Genomic DNA, 25,000 nt, shown 5'->3' on the forward strand with positions numbered 1-25,000 from the left:
TTTTATTCACATTAAATTAGTTCTTGATAACAACACATATAAAAGCCATCCATTTTTATTTTTTTTTTTGTGTTTTTTTCTTTGTCATATATTACATTCTCACCACTTGATCTATAAAAGTTTAACTTAATTAATACACTATGATAGTTGATTATATTTGTAAATAACTGTAAGATTTTCGATTATCTATTTGGTTTAAATTTAGAAAACATCAATATTTTTAAATTCTACATCGTAGTTGATTCCATTAAAAAATGCTTAAATAACGGTCTAAAATGAAAATATAATTGCTAGACAAATAAAAGTATTACTCCTTCCGTCCCACATAATTTGTTCCTATTTTTTATTTTTTTTCGTCCCACGTAACTTATCATTTCTATTTTTGGAAATATAATTATGCACTTTAATTGCATTTTAAATTTTATAATTTTCTTAATTTTAATTAAACTATTTACTTATCTTAATTTTAATCTATAATTATTTTTACTAAATAATAATTATTTTTACTAATACATTTTTTAATTATATACTAATTATATTTTATCTAAATTTTCGTATCTACGGTAATAGCCTCATATTTGTTTTTTTTGGAACGAAGAGAGTATTTTTAAGGTACTCTGCAGTGGATATACCTACTTTAATATCATGTTAGTTAAGTGTTAACCTAAATTACAAAATTTATACTTTTTCCCTCTCCCCATGTCCATCCATCATTATTATTAATAATTTAAAGAAGTTTATGCATTATATATGAAAAATTTATGTCGATAATATAAAAATAAATAATTTATATTAAATTGTTATTTTTGTAAGATAAAATATACTACTCCGTAATAATTTCATTAAATATCTAATTTTTTTTCATAAATATGTTTATTTTACATCACAACATTACTTTTATATTAAAAAAAATAAGACAAAAATATAATTACACTACTTTTACTTACTCAATATAATTAAAATACTATTACTCCATTCCTCCCAAATAAGTTGTCCCTATTTTCTATTTTCGTCCGTCCCACATAATTTGTCCATTCCTTTTTTTTTAATATAATTATACACTTTAATCTCATTTTAAATTTTAAATTTTATAATTTTTTTAATCTTAATTAAACTATTTAGTTATCTTAATTTACAATTATACGGTATAATTATTTTTATTAATACACTTCTTAATTACTTACTAATCACACTTTACCTGAATTTTCGTATCTACAGTAAATATATATTTTTTTTGCTTGAAAGAAGGAAGTATATATTATTGGGTGAACCAGCCCACTTTCTCATATTATTATTATTATTATTATTATTTCTCATTAAATAAATAAACTTCAAATTGATATAATTAAGTTAATTGTTTTTGGCTCATATTTGTCTCCTCATACTTTCAATTATGGGATAGATCTGAGAGAAGATATATAGGCAATGATAGCCATAGCCTCCACTATTTTCATTTATATGCATTCATTAGTTAGTGTATTCAAACTATCTAAATGTTTGAATATAATATGCTAACACTAAAATACAAAAAAGAAAAAAAAGAAAATCCTTTAAATTGGACAGAAGATGTATAAAATATAAAATTTTATTTTTATTTAAAATATCATATCAAATAATTATTAAAATTCAATATATATTTACCATTCCAAAACACAGCCAAACAAGTACGAATCGTTTTTAAGCAGATTTTTCTACAATCGTGTATATCATCATCCATCTGTCTACTTCTACCCTTCGTTTTGCTTTTCTGCTAACTATATATATATATATATATATATTGTTTTTTTCAGTACGTTTCGATACACCCAAAGATCGACCGTACAGTTGAGTGGTGGGTTCCACTCATTGAATTCTGTAAGATAGACGTTGACTGTTTTGTCTGATGACCTATCTCAATGAACGACTGAATCAATGGGCAATGGCTATGAAATAATCTATCCAATATTGAAATAATAATTATTATGGATCAGAATTGTATGCGGTCTGAATTTGATTCCTAAAAATCCAACTTGACTTGACTCGGCTCATCCTACAGTCCACTCTACACATATATTTCCGTGTGGGGTGGGGTGGGGTGGGGATCGTCATCACCACCCCCACACCCACCCCCTAAATTTGCTAATAATAATTCACAATTTATCAATGTGTAATGGGATATTCAAAGTGGGTTGGTGCTTTGTGATGTGCCAAACACAGGCCACAAAGTACTCAATTATGGAATACCAAAGCAGAGAGACAGCAGCAGTAGCAGTACATAAAACAGCTAAAGAACCATAACATATATATTTCTGCAGTTTCCTCATCATAATATATATTAGCAGTTAAGCAAACTTGCAACAAAATCTTAAATGGTACCTCCAATCCTCATTCTTTTCACGTCATTTTCAGGCACATTGGCGTCGGCTCCATTGCCGCCGCCACCGAAGGAGGCTGCCGATTGTCCGTGAACCTGCATCATTACGTAGCAGAGTCAACGATCTCACTGATGGATTTCAGCACATAGTTAAAAACTCACATTCTCATTGGGGACGACTGCGTATCGCTCGGTTGGGGACACCCAAGTTTTATCTGGAGATGAAAGCCATTGATAGTTAGCTTACAGTTTTGAGAAATCATGATAAAAATTGTGTGCTGAATAGAAACCTGATGATACATCCACTTTTGATGCCTCTATGTGCTGCCCACTTGATCCATCTTTGCTCAATGCCTCTATAATCTTCGGAACATTTCTGGAACAGATGTTGAATCAAACATATGCATCGGTTGTATGTCACCTCAATACAAGATAAGACAACATGGGATAATATACTCAGGCTGTTAAGATATTACCGATCAACAGTGTCACCATGTCCGAGCTGGCCATTCGTGCCCCGTCCCCACGAGAAGACATTTTGCCTGTCGGTGAGTGCGAGCGTATGCCTCCAGCCACAGGATATCTCAACTACATTCTGCCAAGCACAAATACAAATGGATAATTGAAATGAAATAAGTTGCATAGGATAGCAGATAAAATTTCTGTACCTGATCTTGAGGAAACTTCACCGGCATGGGGGAGCAATGATCTACATTGTCGCCGACACCGACTTGGCCAAACTTTAGATACACAAAAGTTCACATTCAAGAAAAGTTACATCAGAAGTAAATCAACTCCCTTGAACTAAAAAACACAGCTCAATTCAATGTTTATGTTAAATATCAGTCAATTATCCGATTCCTTGAGGATCATGATACGGTTGTTGAGGAACAATTTTTTACGAACCTTATTCCAGCCCCATCCATAAAGTTTCCCATCATTTGTTAATGCCATAGTGTGTCTCCAACCACCTGAAATCTGACAGGCATAACAAGAAGGATTAGGACCACTTATAAGAATTAGGACATCTCTTGCGCCAATGTTCGTCAAGAAAATTACTTGAGATATATGATTGTCAGACAATGCTTCCAGCTTATGAGGGGTGAGGTGGTCTTCAAAGTCCCCATGTCCTAGTTGACCATATTTGCTCCACCCATAAGTATACAGGCTACCAGAAGAGGAGACAGAAATTGTATGTCTCCACCCACATGCTACCTGGACCATCTTTTCGCCCTGCAGCATTACAGTAAGTATCACGTCTATGAAACCAAACGTAAGTGTAATAACTTCTTGTGCCTATCTTTTTCCTTATAGCACGTTCCTCTTAATATAAAGCTTATGCAGCATAAAGTAAATCCGTAAGCATTTTAATTAACAAAAGTATAGGTCAATCGTGTCCATAAAAGCATATAGCATGAGAAGATAGCTTATAGTTGTCACAATTTTACCAACATTAAATAATGAGGATGAGATACAGGATTTGGATTATTTCGTACAGGACGTAGTCCGAACTAATTAAAGTGACACACTAATAATGGGCTTACATATAGTATACCTCAACAGTTGTGACCTTCCCCGGAAGTAATCGGTCTTCCCTGTCACCTAATCCCAAATTGCCATATCTACCCCATCCCCATCCATAGAGCTCACCATCTTCAGTTACAGCAGCTGTGTGTTCCGCACCAGCAGCAACCATTTTCACTAGTATTCCCTGCAGTTGGTGAAAAAAGATTTACCTTTGTCCTTTGTCAGCTTACAGCAAACTTTTAATCTAACAATGATGCTTGATATACACAAAACACTTGCTTTGGAAATACAGAAATTTATTATATAAATAAAAGAGAGAGAAAAATAAGCTAGTTTACATGAGGTTAGATATAAGAAAGAACAAGGTATACTGAAGGGCGAAGAGCATATACAGATGTAGATCTTCATATTTTAATATTATCAAGTATTTGAAGGATTTCTGTTAACTTGCTGCTAGCCAACTTGTTGACAATACCTGGAAAGCTTTGATCTTCTGAGGCAATAGAGAATCATCAGTAGTCCCAAGCCCTAGCTGACCATTTTGATTTCTTCCCCAACTTCATTTGAAATAAGTAAAAAAGAGTGAAGATGCCATGCAAAATCTTTCGGGAATAAGAAAATAGATAGTCTTAAGTTTTAGGCCAATTACTTTCACATAGCACACGTTTTATGGACCATACAAAACAACCTATTCCATGATAAATGTCAGTTTGTGGACAATATTTACTAAACCCATAGTAATTAGAAGTCATCAGGTAAGCAACCTTTGAACCTCGCCTTCCATGGTCACTGCCAAGCAATGGCTGTCACCACAAGCAATTTGCCTTATACGTAGGCCTTGTAAAGCTTTTATCGGCTGAGGAGAAAACAAGTCACTGGAGTTTCCATGGCCTAATCTCCCAAAATCACCCCTATGAAAGGTTATGCATTCGTACAATTAGCAAAGAGCAATACAGTACTTGAAAACAACTCTTTTGAATAGGAATATACCCAAACAGTGAATGGATTTAAAAGGAGCCTACCATCCCCAGCTGTAAACTAGCATCTGTGTCTCAGAATATGCAGTTGTGTGGTCAGCTCCACAAGTAACAGATACAATATCTCGGCCATCCAGCGCACTCACCTGAGTAGGTGAAAACCGATCCTCAGCATCTCCATGGCCTAACTGTCCATCCTCTCCCCTTCCCCATGAGCAAACAACATCACCAGCTGCATGATGTGATCCACATATACCATCATCATTTTGTGCCAATGTTCTAGCAAGTTAGATAATCCTTCGAACCTTTATTATCAAGGATTGCATAGTAATATGCTATTCAACAAGGTCACAGACATTACTGTTGGAATTTGTCTGTAGTGAGGTCTTAATTTTTATTTATTTATTGATTTATTTTTTTATATCCTTTGAGCGAATTGATATTGTCATTTATCAACTATCTACTGATCCAATAAATTGATCTAAGTTGTCTTCATTTCTTTTGCTTGCTTCTTTCAATTTTGTTCTATGCTACTGTATTTTGGGAATCGTGTTTCTACAGTTCAACTCCCAACAAGTATGACTTCTTCACGTTTATCTCTCAGGCAGTAATGATGGCATTCTTGCGTGGCGAGCTTCCGGAGCTATACATATTATGCAGCATAAGGGTTTTGTGGTTTCCAGGAAGGAAAATTTGGTAATAATGCTTCAAAAGTTGCTTTTATGGCTTAAAGCAGACTCCTCGTAGTGGACATAGCTATTTTTGTAATCAGTACTATAATTGGGTTTATTTCAAGAGGTTTGGTGATTCCTTCGTCTACTTACTTTTATATAAGAACTACATCTGTAGGCAATAGTCTTATTGCCAAGTTGAAGGAGATGTTGCACAAAGGCGCTGGGTGCTAACATGAAGATTATTTGTAATGGCAATTCTGGGATGTTGGTTTACTCCAATTTGTAGATAAATAATTAAACAATGTCATTTATTTCATTTAACATGGTATCTCTTAGATCTCGAGTTCGAGTCCCACCGTCTTTCATTTGTTACTGTCCAAGGACAAGTTTAGTTTGGTGGCGTTTATCCCCTTACCCGTGAGGGGCGTATCCTAACAGCTGTTTCTGGATTTGATTGTGCATTTTATACATAGAAGCATCCAACCCTACACCATCAGGCTAGAGAAGCATTATTGAGAACGGCAAGATGGATTCTTTGTCACTTTAAAGGAAACTCAAAGTTTGGATTGGTTTTTGAGATTCAACAGAGGTGGCGTTGTTCGATTTGTTGATTCTAACTGTGTAAAGGAGGCTACTCAGATACAGGGTTTGATGAAAGAGATGGTTTTTTCTCAAGGGATGCTAATGATTTTATGTGATTAACAAAGCACTATTCACTGACGGGGTCACTTCTTGCGTGAACAAGTTCCACATAACCAACAATCTGATGGATATGATGATGAAGACTCTTCTCATTGTCAAGTTCCAATATTAGGATTTACTAGGTATTCGAGGTATCTGATACTCCCCTCAGTGTATTGTTGAGTGTCCTAAGAACACTAAGGCAGCTGAGATTGAGGGAGACTTAATCTAAAGTTTAGTAGAGATCTAGTTGAATCAGGTCAGGCATCTTAGATCCATCTAAAAAATTACAACTTTTTTAGAAGAAACGTAAAACTACGTAGCCCAGATAGATGAAAAAATATATGAATCTAGGATGTGCAATACATGACAAGCAACATTCAACGTTCTAATATCTTTCTAGAGTTCCCCTTTGCCATTTTCATGATGAACGATCTACTTGTTCAATATAATGTTCTCTTTAAAAAGTAATTATATTTCTTGCTGGTAGTTTCGAGAATTTTTATTAATGCAGTTGAAATCCCAACCATTATAACTGGTACGAGTACAACAAATTGTACTCAGTATCCATCATAACCATTTCGTCTGGTATTATAGTTTCAATCGCTATAAATTATAATTGCAATGAAATTACTTCCACCTATAATCAGTGCATTTTCATCCACTCTAAACGTTTCCAGCAGCTAAATCTACTTTTCAAAAGTGTAGGAGACCATAATAAATCACATCCTAAATATAACAAGAATAAAAGAGGATCGAAACATTGGAACTTTCAAAATGTTTAAAAACTGTTGACCAAAATCAACAGTTTAAATAGCATTCCTTCTACAAGAATTAAGCTGACATGAAACATGGAGTATCTTCTTAACTACGGTACGGCGCAATAATTTCCGAGTGAAACTACCGTTTTGCCCCTGATTATATTCCTAATTACAAGAAAAATGAGCAACGTGGGGAACTCCTGTCCACGCAATCCATGCAGTGAGCAATTAAAGTCCACACCTCAGTCTCATCTTCATCTCTCCAGTTATAATTAATCCAAAGTGAACCATAGGCTAGTTAACTACCCCGAAGAAAAATGAATCCAACATATATGCATAAAAAAATCCCCAAATCGAAAATGTAAACAAATTGAAACGCATTTGCATCTAGTAAATAAATTATTAAACCGCAGCAGCAACGCGTAAGCTAGAAAACGCATACATCGAGGAGAGGCAGGAAACTAAATTAGGAAATAAAAGCAGTCTTAGTCTTAGTCTTAGTACGTACAGAGAAGAGCAACGGAGTGGCTAGCGCCGGCGGATATGAGCAGCACTCTGCGAATCGGACCGGAAACCTCTTGGCTGGTGCTACTGGCGCCGCTCTGCTTTACTTTGGCCTCCTCCGCCATGTACGTATGCGTGTATAAATCGTCGTTTTATCAGAGGAGAGAGAGAGAGAAATTTAAAAGTATCTTGCAGAGGGGGAAGACGGTAGAGAATTAAGAAGGATAGAGTGAGAAGGAAGAAGGGGTTGGGGTTGGGCGTATTTATAGTGTGAAAAGGATGGGAATGGGATGGCCCCAATCCCAATGTATGTGCTTTTCGCTCTTCACCGTTATTTGTTTTTAGCTAGTAGTCCAATGGCTGTATTATACTTCCTCCATCGTATTTTATGGATTTTTGCAGGGTGTGTTCGTTTGAGGATTTAGGGTTTAGGGTTTAGGGATTTTGAGTTGGGATTTGAATAATAAAAATTTTGAATTTGAATAGTTATATGATGTGATATAAATAGATGTTAATGCAATGTTTTGAATGTAAAATTGATTTTTAGTATAATATAAAAAATGAAAAATAGGTGTTTGATTGATTTTATATTTTTTAGAAAAAAAATTGGATGAATAGTATAAATCCAATTCAATGCCCCCAAACAAACACACCCGTAATAAATTAGTAAATAACAGTATTTTATTAATCAATATAAATATATTGTTGAATATTATCCCCCGTTTCTAAATGTGTGAGAACTTTCCAAATATAGTGAAAGGTCATTCCATCTATTACCAATTTTAGGTTGGATGCCCCAATCCCTTCTGATATAAAGGTGAAGGGCACTCTTTGTTCACTACTAAACTTTTTATTTTTTATTTTAGTATGTTTAAATCAAAACTTTTTATTTATTTATTTATTTTTAAAAAAAATAATTTTTAACTAAATATTAAAATATCCCTACTTTTTAATTTTCACATTACTCTAAAATAGATATTACATTACTTTTAACATATATCTATTTATAAAATACTAATTTTCCTTAATCTGGATCCAAAAGTCAAATGAAAAAATTACCATTTGACGGAAAAAATAAGATAATAGACTACAAGAAAAAATAAATAAATTGAATTTGATATTTTTTAGATATGTAAAAAGGGTAAATGGTGTAATATTCCTTATATTTTACAAAAATATACAAAATATCATTTATTTTTATTTATTATATGAAATTCTTTTGCATTAAATTAAAATATGCAAAATATATTTTATTAATTCAAAATTGATATTTAGTTGTAAATACGTATTTAATTATACTAATAAATAAAAGATATCAAATATCTTAAATGGTCTTATTTAAAAAAAATAAAAAAATCAATCAATTTTTTTTATTTATAATCATTTTTTAAAAAAAAAACAGTTTGTCACTAAAAAAACATGGATGATAATTTTTTTATCATTTAAAAAATTAAATATTTTTTTATAATTATATTTGTATAAATTTTATATAATTAGGTTTGTGTTTATAATCAACATCATATTTATACGAATATGACATTTTATGTATACTTTACTTTAATATAAAGAGATTTCACACAATAAATAAAATTCGAAATATTTTATGCATTTTCATAAAAAACACAAGGCTAATTAAAGTCTTATTTCTTGTGTCGTATGTGGATGGTAGCCTTTAGCAACTAATGGTAAATAGTTATAATATGAAGTGAAACAATTTCTTTCAAAAAATAAATATACGAGAGAGATGTTATGTAATTGACATTAAGATCCATATTGATAGAAATTTGAATTTATCTCAAGAAAGCCTATATCAACAAAGTTCTAAAAATATTTAACATGAAAGACCATTCACTAAGTTTAGCTCGTATTTTGAAGGGTGATAAACTCAGATTTGAGTCAATGCTTAAAAAATAACTTCGAAATAAAACATATTGGAAAATATCGCTTATATTTCGGCAATCGAAAATCTTATGTATACTCAGGTTTACGCCAAACCTCACATAGCATATGATGTTAAAGTATTAGGGAGATCAAAGTAATCCCCATTTTGATAACTAGAAAACTACGGCGAAAGTGATAAGATACTTTCAAAGTACAAAGAATTTTATGCTCATGTATAAATAAGCTAGTGTTCTAGAAGTAAATGACTATTCTGATTCGGAGTACGCTGGTTGTATTGACACTCGAAAATTCAGATCAGATTGTGTATTTATGCTGGCTGGTGGAGCTATCTATTGGAGAATGGTGAATCAGTCTATCATTGCTATTATTACTATGGAGGTTGAGTTTGTTTCATATTTCGAGGCGAACTCATATGGTGTATGGTTAAAGAGTTTTATATCCGGGCTTAGAATCGTTGGCTCTATTTCTAGGCCGATCTAGATGTATGTTATGCATAGAGTTCGTCTAGTGTGACTTTACACAGAGCACACCCGATGGATAGTGGCTGCAGAGTCTTACATTATAAATAAAAAAAAATAAAAAATAAAAAATAAAAAAAAAAAAAAAGAAGAAGAAGAACAAGATGGTCATAATAACACATTAGTACAAAGTTGATAATTGTTGACTACATATTACTAAAAACTTTCAGGAATTACGTAGCAGGTTTCGGACTTGGTTTCATAATGTAATTTATTTGCTTACATTTATCATTGAAACTCTTATTTGGATGGACATTTTCTCGCAGAATTGTCCACATACTTGTTTGTCATTGAAAAAACTCATTCAAGTTACGGACTTAGTTTGAGATACTTAACATATTGAAAAAACATGTTAAGTGTCTCAAACTAATATTTTACATTATTTAACAACCTAAAAAACTAGTTACATATTTTAATTGTATTTTAATTTAAGTGTCTTAAATTATTATATTGAAAAAACACTACTTGTTTGTGTTTTACAAAAACTAATATTTTACATTATTTAAATTAAAAAAATAGACACTTAACAATTGTACAACTCACATTTTACATTATTTTTTTTTATAAAAAATAGTTACATATTTTAATTGTATTTTATTTTTTTTAATATATAATTTTTATTTTACTTAAATTAATTAATCATTTTAATTTTAATTTATAATTATTTGTATTGAATTATAAATATTATTACTAATATATTTTTAATTATATATTAATCATAGTACTCTTATTTAAAATATCACGAAATGTGAGAGTAGTAAATATACAGAGGAATTAATATTATACATATACAGGTTTTTGTCATTTAATTTTTATATACTCTTACTAATTTTGTTCCAAAAATATAGTCTTACTGTGTTTGATACAAAATTTTAGGAATATTGATATTATATTGATAATTGGTAAAAAAAATAAGGATAAATGATTTTTTTTTGCTCTTGTGAGTATATTAGTGAAAAAAATAGTGGCAATTGTGTAATAATAGTAAAAAGATATGAATAATTTTATAGTGATATTGTTATTTATGAAAACGAGACTATTGTTTTAGAATAAACAAAAATAGTAAACAAAACTATAGTATTGGAACTGAGAGAGTATTTATTTTAATTTTCAAAAGCACTTTATACAATAAATAACATTGTTCTAATTGTCGTGGGTAGAAATTAATTGCACCCATTTAATTACGAAATTATGAAAAATGATTATAGGTGTTGATTTAAATTAATGAATATTGCGGTGATAAAAATATAAAACATGAGGGTGCGGATTGGGTGCTGACCAATCAAATTACCATGGTGCTCATTTCATCAAGTCAATCTATTACAACGTATATTTTTGTATAACACAATATATATATTGCGTTATAAAATATAATACCATGAATTATAACATAACATGTAATAGTATCATAAATATATTACTCCCTCCGTCCCAGATACCGTGTCTGTTACACTGTAGACACGGTATTTTAGAAGATGTGTAATTAGTAGATAATTAAAAATGTATTAGTGAAAATAATTATCCTATAATATAAATAATTATAAATTAAGATTAAGATAACTAATTAGTTTAATTAAAATTAAAAAAAAATTAAAAAAATTAAAATGAGATTAAAATGTGTAATCATTTTCCAAAAAAATGAAAGTGATATGGTAAATGGGACGAACAGAAACGGCAACATAGACATGGTATCTGGGACGGAGGGAGTATGATAGTATATAATATATACTAATTATTTTTATGTGTTACTTTTATATACTTTGATCCGATCAAATTTTAATGAAAAATCAACACTATGCCGATTTGATTGGATCAAGACTATGACTGCAACGAAAATATAGGCTACCAATATATGATTTGAATGAAATGTGTTGGATCTTTATAATATGTTATGTTTATATTTTAAAAATGTGTTATTTTTATATAGAGTTTATTTATTCAATATATATTGTGGATGATATGATTTTTCTAATACAAAAGTAGCTCGTTTGGATCCGATATGAAAATTATATATTTTTTTGAAAAAGTAATAAAAGTAAAAATATAGCTGAGGGTATTATTTGAAATTTAATTAAAATTAAAATAAATAAAAAAAATATAATAAATATAATGATATTTGTTATAAATAAATATTGAATTAAAAATAATAATTATATGTTAAATTTGTTGACTTTTTTCAAAATTGGCAATAAGGTAACATTAGTAAACTTATTTCATTTTAGTTTGAGTTTGTGCTTTTGTAATTTAAATACTTATTTTTATGTGATTTTTCAGTTAAAAATAAAAATAATAATATTTTATTGGAAATAATGGTGTGAATAATACTCCATAATTTTTGTTTGAAATAAAAAAAAAAAAAAAAGAAACCTCATAATACAAATATATATAGACCAACAAACAAACAGACCCTAGGCAAGATGGGAACATTAATGCCCCTGTTGGGCAGGTAGGGACCATAGTGTCGACTTACTATAATTAATTTTTGCAGTAATTTGACAGGCAAAGAAATTTTATTAAATTTGAATTTTTGTTTCAATTTTTTTATTATACAAATTAATAGAATTTTCTATAAAAACTTTACTACTATCAATTCGATATATATGGTCATTTTTTATATATCCAAAGACAAAATAAATAATTTATATCCGACATAGTATTAGAGCCTACTCTATATCTGAAGTTCGAATCTCATCATCCTTATTTGGGGCACATGCATGTACAAATTTCGTATATCCTAAAAAATAAAAAATAAAATTCATAAAACACAATATAGGATGTGTTTATTTGCCCAAAAATGCACTTATTTAAAGCATATCATTAAATCTAAAACTTGTTTAATTGTATTTTAGAATCAATTTTCCTACTTATTCAATGTCATTTTCTCTAATAAAAGAAGTAAATACATAAATCATTATCTTTGTATCGCTCGTCCCATATAATTTGTCCATATTTTTTATTTTCATCCGTCCCATATAACTTGTATTTTTATTTTTCTAAAATATAATTATACATTTTAATTACATTTTAAACTTTATATTTTATAATTATTTAAATCTAAATTAAAATATTTAATTATCTTAATCTTAATTTATAATTATTTTTATTATACAATAATTATTTTTACTAATATATTTTTTAATTACTTACTAATAATACTTTTACCCAAATTTCAGTGTTTACATTATGACGCCCCAAATTACCTATGACGGTGGGAGTAATAAAGACAAGCCCACTGCAGCTTCTAAAAGGCCACAAATTATAGTATCTCTTTTAGCTGATTACTTCTCTCAAAAAAATCAATAAAAATAAAAATTATATAGATTAATAAAAAAAGAAAAAAAGAAAAAAGGAAGCATTATATTGGTAAGTAATTGTGCAAGAAAAAAAATATCTAAAATATCATCGAATTTAGTGAAGCCAAAAGTAAAGTGACATGAAGTATAAATAAATTAATAACGCCTCAGGTCACCTGACACACATGGTTCGCCTAGTGTGACTTTTCATCGAGCCTGGTTTGCAGGATATTAAGTTCGACCCATTTTAGTATACCGAATGATTCAGTGTATCTAATTTTTTTTAGTTTGAACTAATGACTTCACAATCACAAGTCTATTCCCACAATGTCTATCTATTTTTCATGTACTGATTACCGCAACATGCTTATTACTCCTAATGTGCATTACAACCATGCCCATTATATAAACAAGAAAACATCTTTCAACCAACCCATCAAACAGACAAAAAAAGGATTCAATTCAACACATAAATAGTACCAAAATCCGAAGGAAAAAAAAAACAGAAAAAAAAAAAAACCTCAAAAGGCATAGGTAATTGATTCAAGAAACAAACAGGAGAGCACATGGGCTTCACTAACTGAATCTGAAAACTCAATAGGCATAGGCATAGCCATGAATGAATTCAACAGTATGCCTGCAAAGTTATCAATGTCGATGACTTTTATCAGCACACCAAACTCAATTTCAGACAAACCTTAGCTTTCACTACTTACACACCAACCAAATTCAATTTCATAAATTCTCCAGCGTCGAGAAATCGACAGCTCCAAACCTCTTATGTACTTGCTGTAGGAATCATTTATCGACACCACATTTGCTTAACAGAACCAAAAACAGGGTATTGAAAGAGAAATGGATCCCCAAATCCGGTTGAAGATCGAAGCTTTCGAATACAAATTAAAGAATAATGTGAAGTTTTCCGGTTAATTTTAAATTAAACCAATGTATAAAAGCCAAGATAAAGTAAAGCACGCATGAATCTAGTCACGAAGGGGCAAACACACACCGTGTAAATAAAACAAATAGCAGCGGGGAGAGAGATTAAAAATGTACAAGGTTTTGAGTTCACCTCAAAGCAGTTGCCACTCATCGTCCTGCACAGAATTTTCCACTTCTTCGTTCTGAACATTGTCTATGGAATCAAAGCCTTCAGACCTGGGGGAGTTTGCACGGTAATTTGCAGGGGTTTGGGAGCTGTGGGTTTCCGTGATTGTAAAGAGGGGAGCGCCATTCGATTGGTTTATAAGCTCAGATGCACGCAAACAGAAATCGTCAAAGTCACCTGCAATAATTCTGTGCATGAGATCCCGTGTTTGTGATGAAGGTGCCACAAGAAAACAAAAATGGCATTGCAAGCTTACTCTTATCCCTGCAGTAAAATCCTATTGCCAAGGATGAATCAATCGAGTCTAGAGGAATATGCCTCACGACGCTGCAAACCCCAGAAAGTTATAATAGTAATTAAAAATGCTAGCACGCGGACAATGCAAATTAGATTGAAAGGTTTACTCACTTGCAGTGGTACGAGGAGGTATCAATATCTACACTATCCCTTTTAATCTGAACCACCTGTTGATCGGATAAACAATGAATTATAAGATATAGATTGAAATAGGGTGTTTGTTACGACAACCATAAACATGGGGTATCTAGGATTCTCCAATACTCACTAACAAAAATCATCTTACGAGTGGTTTTGTCATTGGCTATCCAAACCTTCCTTCTAGTGCATTCATTGATCATTTTAACAATTAATATGAATTAATGAATGGTAGTTTTGCATCAAATTAATCCAGGTTGAAAGCATTTAGAACACACAAAAGCAGTCAAACAACGGGGGCACCGACTATGGTTTTCTGTAGGTAATAATAATAATAATAATAATAATAATAATAACAATAATCCACAAAATATCAACCGATGCATTATAAAATTCACCTAATCAATACAATTACTACATAACAGTGATTCTCATGTCAGAAAGGAGGTTTCTTGGGCATGGTACCAGGAACTTTAGAACCAACAAACAACTGAATAAAAGCTAGATGCCAGCATTCATGGTACCCTAACTTGCCAGGCTAAAATTACTATTCGAACAACCAATTTCACTATCACACCTTATTAGCAAAGAAGAGATGAGATCACAATAGTGATGAACTGTATAATGAGTGCAAGATCAACAAGGCCAAGAAATTTGAAAACATTCCATGTGTAGCTGTCGATCTTGGATAGTGTTACGCAACAGACAACTTCTAAAATACTTACATAAGAGAAAGATCACAAACACTTTGATATTCAAAATTTGATAAATAACTTTCTTTATCATTTTCACCATCCTCATTCCGACTCTTGTATGAGCTCTTGTTCCTCTTTATTTTCATCAATTTCTATAATTGTATGTTCCTCACATTGCACAATATTTTTTTCCCTTATTAGAGTTAGAAATAGCTATAATATAATATAATAGTATATAATTTACATTATTTATATAATATATATAATATTATATTTTAAAATTTAAACCTACTTATAATATTATATTCAATTTAAAAGAAGTTACGTTCTGCTCCGCTAAAAGCCACTACGCCACTATTGTGTTAAAGCAGCACCATAGAGCAGTGGTAGCGGCAGACTGTCACTCCGTTCCGCTACACCGTTATTAGGGCGCAATTGCCAACTATGGTTCCATAAAACACACACATACACACTTGCTAACATAGCATTTAGGTACGGAGAACAAAAATTTTGTGTAAGAAAAAAAATGTTACCAATTATGTCGCATAATATCATATTGAGAGTTTTCTAAAATAGGACTTATACAAACCTGCTGAACTTCATGAGGATCCAAATAGAATGCCTTTTCATCTTGCACTCCGACCATATATGTTGACGCACCCGGTTTACCACCCAAAACACCAAGGCTTTGTGGAAAGGTGAATGTAGCGCTAAGAAGTGGAAGATACCTGTCATGTATAGAGAATACATAGTCAAGATAGCACAGAATGATCTTGTATTTTGCTTTGTAGGAATTCATAGATATAGAACAGATTTAAATAAAGCTAAGGTAATACAGAAATACATTATAAATAAATTTTGTAAGTAATAGTGATAGTTGCATTTCCTTGACCAAATCACACTGCAGTTGCATCATCTACCTCTGAATCTCATAATACGCATAATAGATCCTTATTTCAACCCTGCATCTACTTTTAAGTTGCCTTGCCAGCAATATAGTGAAAAGGCGATGATCTCACTACCTCATTTCCCTCAACTACCACCAGCACTCCTTGCATGCTTTTCCTTTTGCTACATTAAAGATGCCTAATCCACTTATTATCTGTCTTCCCTCGCTTTTGTAAAGAGATTAGAACAAACAATAGTTTATTTCTCTCTCCCTTCTCTTTGTAAATATGGGCATATACGATATCAAATGTGAAAACCAAGGGATTAGATTTTCTATGGCATTCTTTTTTCTTTCATCGGAATGCATTCATTCAACCAATTCCTAAGTACAGATCCAGTTCTTCTAACAGACATGGATCAATTGAGGTTTTAGCAGTCACTGCCAAATCACAATAAAACAATGTATGATACATTTAATGGAAAGAGAGACTTGACAACATCTTAGAAAAGACTTTTTGTGCGCACACACACAGGAAAAAGAGAGAAACAAACAAAAGAAAGCATATTTATGGTTTATGATTAATGAAAGGTTGAGGTATGGATGCGGCAGATTAACACACAATTCTAAAATGACCACATTAACTAAGGACCATTCTTCGAAAAAGTGTTATGGGAACATATGATCAAGTAACATGATCTTCCATAGGCATATATAGGAAGAAGGGACAGATATTATAAGAAGACAATAATTTTGTAACTTCTAATTGCTTCAACTGTTGGCACAGTGAAACATATATTAATAATCAGCCATGCTCTATTATATAAGTATCAAAAGCAAACTTAATATGTCGGAATACAAACTCGTCACTCATTTAGGATCTCTAATCTGGCATGAGTCATTACGAGCAGATGCATCAAACAATATTAATATTCAAAACAATTTAACAACCACCTACAGGCTACAAAGTCTCAATATAATATGAAAAAAGTGACTCGTGGTGGGCAATTCCTCTTAGGCATCACAAAAGATATAATACAAATATGTGAAAGTTTCATATCAAGACCATTGCCAAGAGGTGTATCTATAACAGTGCATAACCCTGTGATGCACAGATCCTGCAAATAGCCGAAGGATACTCCACGCTTTGATATTCCATTTTAGTTGAAGAGAAATAACCCCAAGTTGAGATGAAAAAAAAAATCTATTTCCAGTCAAGTTAACTTTATACATTCTACATTGATGATTTTCGGCCGCTTTTACATAATTAGAAATTGACTCATCATATTTTACTAGTCCTTTTTCAAGTATGGCCTATCATCCCGTTTGCAGTATGAACATCCATAACTAGGCAAAATAGCTCATCTTCAATAGACCATACAAGAAAAAATTAGCCACTTAACTGTCTCCAATATAATTTGAATATATTGAACTTTCATATGATGTATAAACTTAACAAGGGTACCGTACCTTGGATTGACTTTCTCCAGTCCTAGAACTAGAGGAACCAACAATAGAATAGGAACCCAGTCATCCTGACCTCCACTAAAGTCAAAACAGTGTTTCGAAATATCCTCAATACAGAGAACAGGAGCTCCACCTCTTTCCCCATCTTCATCACCAGAAACCACGTAAATTGCCATCAGTGAGGTCAGGAGTCCATTATTAGTCTCTTCCTTCTTATTTCGCACCAAACTTTCCCAGGTGCGGCACATGGCATATGGTCCTACCCACGAACCAGGATCAAGGCCATATGACTTTCCAGCTTGGAGAAGATTGTGAATGGAGAAAGGAGAATCTTCAGCATCACCAAAAAGATGCAAAATTTCTACATAACTCTGATCAAGTGGCTGCATAATTTGAAAGAAACCAACACCAAACCAGATAAATGGCTAAGAAATCAATCAAAATCACTATGCACGAAGATAAGGTTTTGAATACAAGTTTCAAACAATACCATATGAGGAGATTTCCTCCAAGATCTCCCAAATTTATGAAATAGATATGCCTGTACACAAATAAGTACTCGTCATTCAAAAACGCCAGTATATAAACAAAAGATGAAACAAAACAAAAGTATGCATAATACCTGAGCTACAAGCATCTGGCTGCTTCGAAGCATGCAACCCCAATAAACATCACTACTGTACTTTGTATCACCGATAGGCGCAAATCCTGCAAAACTGACAAAACTTGTAAATGACATTGACATCATTCACATTTATGATACACAACTTCACTACAGACAAGCATTACCTTTTCTGTACGTGATCCAAATCAGTGACGAGAAATCCTCAACAAATGCAGCAAATCCCTCACTGTGCGTGGGATCTAAAGCATTCTCGCCTTCTTGGGAAATCCGATAGCAAATACCCAAGAGCCAAATATCACTCTTGGAAGCAGAAACCCCGGTCCTATTAAATCCTAATATCCTCCTCATCGATCCACTGTTCAACATCACTACCCTCCTCACTGTTGATCTCCACCCTTCATAATGATTCTTTCCACTTGTGGACTTTTTCCTATTAGTATTATTACTACTGCAATTATTGGACTCGCTTTTGCCAGAACTATTAGACAAATTCTTAAATATGGATAAACCCAACGGCCTAATTCCCCACCAAAATACAGGCTTTTGATTCTTGCTACTGCTGACACTTGGTTCTGTCTCGGATGAGACAGAACCCGTACTTCTCTTCGATTTACAATTAAAGCTTGAGTTTTTTCTGCTGCAAGTTACGTCCGGATCACTATTTTTCTCCACAATTTTCTTCATCCACAGATCATTAAGAAAGGTGATTCAATAACGGTGCCGACATGAGCAGCAGAATCAAAAACCATCAAGCTCCACAATCTAGACAAGAAAAAAACAAATCATAACTACTAAAAAAAGAAACAGAACATAACGCCCCGCACAATCAATCAAAACCTAATCCTGATGTTTAATCGATATTTCTCCTTGGATTACATAAAACAATAAAAAATTGAATCCGCACAATCTGTAAAGAAACAGCGAGAAATAAGTAAATGAGCGATTTAGGAGACACCGATCCTCACCGGAGACAGCAGAATTTGGTGAAGGTTGCGTACGGTAGGGGCACGGCACGTTTGAGCTTTGACGTCTGACACTTGCTTTGCTTCGTCTTAATTTTGGGACTTGAATTGAATTGAATTGAGTCGAGTCTTTTTATTGATCCATGATCCCTTAATTAATTTAATTTTTTTAAAATTATTTTAAATTAATTAAGTAATGTTGTTTGTCACGAATTATTAGCAACATGAAATTTCAACTTTGTACCATTCGCTCTGTTTACTAGTACAATAATTGTTTTGAATTTAAATTATTTTAGCTTATGTTGGGAATTTGGGATCTAGGGTTCGTCGTTGGAATTGATGTTGTTGTGAATTTGATTAGTTATTTTATTTAAATATTAATATTTTAAATATATTCAATTTTTTATATATATAATATGAAAATAGCAATTTAACTTTTTTTTTTTTTAGAAAAATATTAATAATTGATAAAAATAGAATGAAAAGTTACAATCCTTTAATAAAAATTAAATTTTAAATATATATTTATTCCGTCAGCTTGTCTCGGTTACGTTTACCTTTTGTGTCATTGTAATTAACATTGTATAATTTTTTGTAGGAAAAGACTCGAACTCGAACTATTATTTTGACTCAAATTCTTAACGAATTAAGCTGAACCAAGGCGAATTTGTACCATTAACAAGTTCGAGTCGAGCTCGAATAACTAATACTCGAGCTCATCCAACTTGTTTAACAGCTCTATCTTTTTTTCTTTTTTTATAATTTTTCTTTTTAGCAGCTGCTCAATCATATCGAGAAATAGCAAAACACATCCACCATCCACTTGCATAAGAAAATCATCAAAGTAAGTTCGTAAGGAATGGTCTGATGTAAGAGTTGGACATGCATGTGACAGTGGGGTCATAGGTTTAAACCCCGACATCTCAGGTCACTTGTCATACATAGTTCGCATAGTATGTCTTGCATGTCGGATCTAGTTTATAGAATATTAGGTATGATCGGAGATTTACTCAGTATACACTTTAAAAGATAGAAAAAATGAGTTAGAAAGATTTTAAAATCAAATTTGCATCAAGAAAGAGAAACAACATAATGTGAACAGATGAAAAACAATAAATAGATCAGACCCCATACACAAGGAAAATTTCATTATTCTTTTTATTTTAATTTTTTACCTACTTCAACAGTAAATTTAAAAAAATTACAAAAAAGACACATTATTTCAAGAGAAATTTCATTTATATTTGTATTCTAAACATTCGTTATGTGATATTTTACTATAAGAATAATAATACTAGTATGTTTCTATAACCAATAGTAAAGATTCAATAGGAGAATTTTTTTAAAAAAAAATAAAAAATAAAAAATGACAAAGACTAAAACTTAAATTTAAAAATTTCAAGAACTATGAATTGGAACAAGGGACATAGACTTAATTTCTTACCATAGACACAACAAACTTAGAACCAAAATAAAAAACACACAAGACACACGTACAAACTGACTTAAAAAAGTCCTTAATTAACAACAACCACCAAACCATCTTTCAATCTCTTTACAAATTCCTCCCTCCATAAAAATCCATTCTTTCCTTCATCCATTCATTCAGTAGCTAGTCTTGAATGGCCTGTAAACCTTGAGGTCCAGGACCACTCCGGCGACGGATCCGGCGGCGGCGGCGATCGATATCGCCAAGCAAGCCAAGCTCAGCATCTGCAGGCTGATCCATTTCGTGCTCCACCGCGGTATCTTCTTCTGAACGATATACATTTCGACGGGATAGTACACGGTCAGAGGCCAAAACCCGAATGCCCCGAGGATCCCGACTACGTCGTTGAAGAAAGGCATCAGCATCGATATTACGGTCGTGACGACGGCGAATCCGCTCCTCCAAGTTAGTCGAAAAAGGTTGAGTCCGTAAGGCTGCTGCATAAACGGCACCGGGATTTGGATTTCTTTCGAAATGAAACTGCTGTCAGGCCATCTCGCCGCTGCCCATTTTTCGACGAATGCGAAGAGGGGCTGACAGTAAACTTGGTAGGCTCCGACTAAGTGGATGACGATGGCTGCATTGGCGATGTCGAGGAGCCAGAAAGGGTTGTAGAATCCGAAGCCGGTCAGGAGGTTCCCCGGGGCGAGGTCGCCGAATGCTGCGTACCCCATGCAACCGCAGAGCATGTAGAAAATCGTTGTGACAATCGTGCTTATGAGAGTGGCTTTCTTCATTGTTTTCGCCTCGGATGGCGGGGATTTCACCGTATCCTATCGATCGATTAGATTACGTTGAGTTATGTGTGTAAAATGACTGTCTCACCTAAAAGTTTAAGCTGATAAAAAAACTTCATTTTGATCTAATATCATAGTATATGACTATTTCATCTAAAAAATTAAGCTGACAGGGAAACTCCAGCTCTAGCTATGATATAATGACTATTGCTATTTAAAAGTTTTAGCTGATAATTAAGCTGATAGAGAAACTCTAACTCTAGCTCTGATATCATGACCATTTTATCTAAAAGTTTAAGCTGATAGGAAACTCTCTGGTTTGATTAATATCATGTTATATGATCTTTTTACCTAAAAGTGTAAGTTGATCGAGAAACTCCAGCTCTAGTTCTAATATCATGTTAAATGACCATTTCATTTCAAAGTTTAAGCTGATAGAACAACTCGATATCATGTTAAATGATCATTTTATCTAAAAGTTTAAGCTGATAGGGAAAGTCCAGCTCTAGCTTTGATCTTAATATTAAATAACTATTTTACCTAAAAACGATGGAAAAATATATTATTAATTACATATTATATAGTCTTCCAACAATGTGAAAGCTTTTTTTGTCATGTTTTCTCAAGAAGAATCGAAACCTCAAATACCTGAATTTCGATGAGAATGATCGAAAACGAGTATGCGAAAGCTATGTCGCCAAGAGCTTGGAAACTCCTCCATATTTTCTGAGTTTCGGTCACGGTTCCTACGCTTATTCCAGTGAGGCTCCCCTTGATGCTTCCATTAGCTGATGAAGATGATCATAATGCTTAGCAATACTTCAGCGAGAAACACATTCGATCATCGAACAAAAGGAAAAAAAAAAAAAAAAACATCGAAACAAACACCTGCTACTTGAGCGACGCCAAGGCCTAAACCGATGGACGAGTAAGTGAAGGACATGATTGCAGCAACTATAGAGAGCCACCATATCTGATCGAAATCCGGGATTTGAGAAAACAGGATTTGTGTAACGCCGAAGGCGATCATGTAAGGATTGCTCGAAATGGCACACGGATCTTTTCCTCCGCTCTTGTGGAAGCAATTCGATCTTTTGATCGCCCTGTTTCATCATTCATCACCTCCCGAATCATCCAACCGAGCAAAAAAACTAAACAAAAAAAACAAACTGAACTATAAGCTAAACTCACATCATACTTATGGCTGCTGCAATGGTGTACCCGATGGCGACTCCGAATATATTCAGATACTGAATCAGCCCACAAAGCTTCACCTGAAACTCACCTGTTTAACAGCACAAAAAATTCAAATAAACTTCAATGAAAGTAACAAGTTTTAACCGTTCTTGAGAGCATGAACTTCTTACCAAGACTGCTTCTAACAGCATCCATGTAAGTATAGTTTCTTTTTCCGAACAGAGGATCCCCTGATCGGTAACAGTCAGACAGAAGCGTCGAGGTGTAGTAAATGACGAAGGAGAAGAGGAACATTACAGCAGGGCCGGCAATCCATCCCAGCTGACCAATGGCCCATGCTAAGGAAAGAACTCCCGACCCAATCACTGCAGTTATTATATGTGCGCTAGCAGTCCACACGGTCCCTAACACCGCCAAAAAAACAATAAAAATAAAATTCATTACATAACAACAAGAAGTTCGCCGGCTGGCATTTCAGAACAAAAAAATAATATATTTGTACTGGAATTTCGTCCATAATTCTGTGTCTAATGTCATTAGTAATGACAAAAGTGCATTTGGAGACGAGAAAACTTCTGTTACAAAAATACTATTTTCTTGCAGTGAATTTATTACAGATCATGAAAGGGGTTAGTTAGCCTCAAGGTTTTTACCAGTTCTCTGGGGCCGGCCATCATCATCGACAACTTTTGAGCCATAATGTGACGGCATGTTCACCGGAAATTCCAAAGCTCGACCATTTTGGTGGTGGTGGTTGTTGGTGGCAGTGCTCTCACCCATCCTGAGAATCAAAAAGAAAGTTAAAGTATAATGTATATCTATATCTATATATATAATGTGTATGTATATCAGTTACAGAGCAGATCAAATGCAAATAGGAAGAAAAAGAAGAGAAGCAAGGAATGTATGATCACAAGTAAAGGGAAGGGTCAAGGGGGATTTATAACCAATTCTTAGTCCAACTATAGCTACAAAAAAAAATTAAAAATCTGATCTTTCTCAGCTTCAAATCAACAATCTAATCGAAATAGGCGAGGACTAAGACAGCCATTGATACAAAAGCACATACAAATCGAGATATCGAACATTCAAATGCAAAAATGTGGCGTGTAGAATGCATTAGGTGGATCAGTTACAGCTCATATTCGACGAAAAGTGGATATATATATATATATACACGAATTTTTTTCGATACCTTGGAATAATGTTGATAATATGATCTAGCAAGCCCTCTTAGGTCCCTCTAATGGAGGAACAATAATATGTACAGAAAGAGGGGATTATTTGACACAATGGGGGGATGAGAAAGCAACTGCTGCACACTCTTTCTGAAGCTTTGGCTATGGAGTTTATATAGAGAAGACAAAATGGTTAGAAAAATGCAGATTTACTATAGCAAGAAGATGATCAAAAAGGTATAAAATCTTATAATAAGATCAAAGGGACAAGTGTTGCTTTTGTGCAATCTTTTAATGTGGAATTTTCCTTTCCATTGGTTTAGAATTAATTGGAACAAATGCTGTTTGCTTCATATATTAATTTATTTTTTTCTCAAATTTGAGGGCTCTTTGTGGGATTTAACTAATGAGTGAATTCTTGAATTTGTTGGTAGGGAATGATGGAATCTTGGGGCATTTTTTGAATTGAAAGATTCAGTCAATAATAAGTGGAAGAAATAATTACCAGTATTGTATGTAAGCACTTTCTGGAGGCATCTAGTCATGATAAATAAGAAGATTATATATATATATATATGCTTTATGGATACCAAAGCAAGACTTTGAGTGGTGATTATTTGTTAAGAATAATTAGGGGTGTTTGACAAATTAAAGAGCACTACACACACATACATGGCAGCATAAAAATCTCATGTAATCATCAATAATATATATTCACAATTTGGAATAAGTAGGTCTAATAATTTGACTGTGTTCTTGAGAGGGGATTAGGGTTTTATATTGCATGACCTAACAAATTTTTGATAAGTTAATGGATTGGAGGCTCACATGCTATCTATTGAACTGTCGTTGACCACTCCCCCTTTCTCTTTCTCTTTCGCTGTGACTTTCCCGTCGGGCCTGGTTTGCAGAGTATTAGGTTCGGCCGGGGGTTTACCCAGTGCGCGTTTTCGAGTAGCGGCCGCGGGTTCCCACGTCATCTAAAAAAAAATTAAATTATCATTGAACCTAGTTTGCAGGGTATTAGATTT

At 33.0% G+C, this 25,000-nt stretch overlaps 3 protein-coding genes across 5 annotated transcripts; all 3 read right to left on the reverse strand.

The window, feature by feature from the left end:
* Positions 1-2,135: 2,135 nt before the first annotated feature.
* LOC127248857 (ultraviolet-B receptor UVR8) lies at positions 2,136-7,714 on the reverse strand. The gene is made up of 12 exons (XM_051271400.1): positions 7,482-7,714; positions 4,903-5,089; positions 4,645-4,791; positions 4,356-4,437; positions 3,909-4,064; positions 3,413-3,586; positions 3,260-3,331; positions 3,022-3,093; positions 2,830-2,948; positions 2,644-2,729; positions 2,516-2,568; positions 2,136-2,449 (listed from the first exon to the last, which is right to left on the reverse strand). Exons 1-12 carry the CDS (start codon positions 7,600-7,602, stop codon positions 2,345-2,347), a joined length of 1,374 nt encoding a protein of 457 aa, XP_051127357.1. The 5' UTR covers positions 7,603-7,714; the 3' UTR covers positions 2,136-2,344.
* A 5,902-nt stretch (positions 7,715-13,616) lies between these two features.
* LOC127248770 (cysteine protease ATG4b-like) lies at positions 13,617-19,521 on the reverse strand. Of its 3 annotated transcripts, XM_051271288.1 has the most exons (10): positions 19,372-19,521; positions 18,571-19,168; positions 18,404-18,489; positions 18,272-18,322; positions 17,785-18,164; positions 16,018-16,156; positions 14,707-14,762; positions 14,555-14,625; positions 14,263-14,475; positions 13,617-13,827 (listed from the first exon to the last, which is right to left on the reverse strand). In XM_051271288.1, the coding sequence occupies exons 2-9, from the start codon at positions 19,088-19,090 to the stop codon at positions 14,264-14,266; spliced, it is 1,515 nt and encodes a 504-aa protein (XP_051127245.1). In that variant the 5' UTR covers positions 19,091-19,168; positions 19,372-19,521; the 3' UTR covers positions 13,617-13,827; position 14,263. The 3 variants fall into 3 exon arrangements, with proteins under 3 accessions (XP_051127245.1, XP_051127244.1, XP_051127246.1); XM_051271287.1 differs by lacking the exon at positions 13,617-13,827 and having other exon boundaries at positions 14,035-14,475; XM_051271289.1 differs by lacking the exon at positions 13,617-13,827 and having other exon boundaries at positions 14,035-14,475; positions 18,571-18,836; positions 19,372-19,487.
* A 1,221-nt stretch (positions 19,522-20,742) lies between these two features.
* LOC127248390 (amino acid permease 3-like) lies at positions 20,743-24,192 on the reverse strand. The gene is made up of 7 exons (XM_051270703.1): positions 23,987-24,192; positions 23,445-23,572; positions 22,962-23,195; positions 22,786-22,879; positions 22,483-22,697; positions 22,243-22,382; positions 20,743-21,630 (listed from the first exon to the last, which is right to left on the reverse strand). Exons 2-7 carry the CDS (start codon positions 23,569-23,571, stop codon positions 20,974-20,976), a joined length of 1,467 nt encoding a protein of 488 aa, XP_051126660.1. The 5' UTR covers position 23,572; positions 23,987-24,192; the 3' UTR covers positions 20,743-20,973.
* Positions 24,193-25,000: the final 808 nt, after the last annotated feature.

The sequence above is a fragment of the Andrographis paniculata genome, unplaced genomic scaffold (genome assembly GCF_009805555.1).
Source record: "Andrographis paniculata isolate CXL003 unplaced genomic scaffold, ASM980555v1 Contig34END, whole genome shotgun sequence".
Taxonomy (NCBI): domain Eukaryota; kingdom Viridiplantae; phylum Streptophyta; class Magnoliopsida; order Lamiales; family Acanthaceae; genus Andrographis; species Andrographis paniculata.

What these genes read in the sequence shown, in the direction of transcription:
- LOC127248857 (XM_051271400.1), bottom strand. Translation starts at nt 7,602, where the DNA reads ATGGCGGAGGAGGCCAAAGTAAAGCAGAGCGGCGCCAGTAGCACCAGC. An exon ending in ATGGAAGGCGAGGTTCAAAG is followed by an intron (nt 4,438 to 4,644) that starts GTTGCTTACCTG and finishes TTTCAAATGAAG; the next exon opens with TTGGGGAAGAAATCAAAATG. An exon ending in CATGGTGACACTGTTGATCG is followed by an intron (nt 2,730 to 2,829) that starts GTAATATCTTAA and finishes CATCTGTTCCAG; the next exon opens with AAATGTTCCGAAGATTATAG.
- LOC127248770 (XM_051271288.1), bottom strand. Translation starts at nt 19,090, where the DNA reads ATGAAGAAAATTGTGGAGAAAAATAGTGATCCGGACGTAACTTGCAGC. An exon ending in GGAGGAAATCTCCTCATATG is followed by an intron (nt 18,165 to 18,271) that starts GTATTGTTTGAA and finishes CAAATTATGCAG; the next exon opens with CCACTTGATCAGAGTTATGT. An exon ending in ATTTTACTGCAGGGATAAGA is followed by an intron (nt 14,476 to 14,554) that starts GTAAGCTTGCAA and finishes GAATTATTGCAG; the next exon opens with GTGACTTTGACGATTTCTGT.
- LOC127248390 (XM_051270703.1), bottom strand. Translation starts at nt 23,571, where the DNA reads ATGGGTGAGAGCACTGCCACCAACAACCACCACCACCAAAATGGTCGA. An exon ending in TGGCCGGCCCCAGAGAACTG is followed by an intron (nt 23,196 to 23,444) that starts GTAAAAACCTTG and finishes TGGCGGTGTTAG; the next exon opens with GGACCGTGTGGACTGCTAGC. An exon ending in GCAGCAGCCATAAGTATGAT is followed by an intron (nt 22,698 to 22,785) that starts GTGAGTTTAGCT and finishes ATGATGAAACAG; the next exon opens with GGCGATCAAAAGATCGAATT.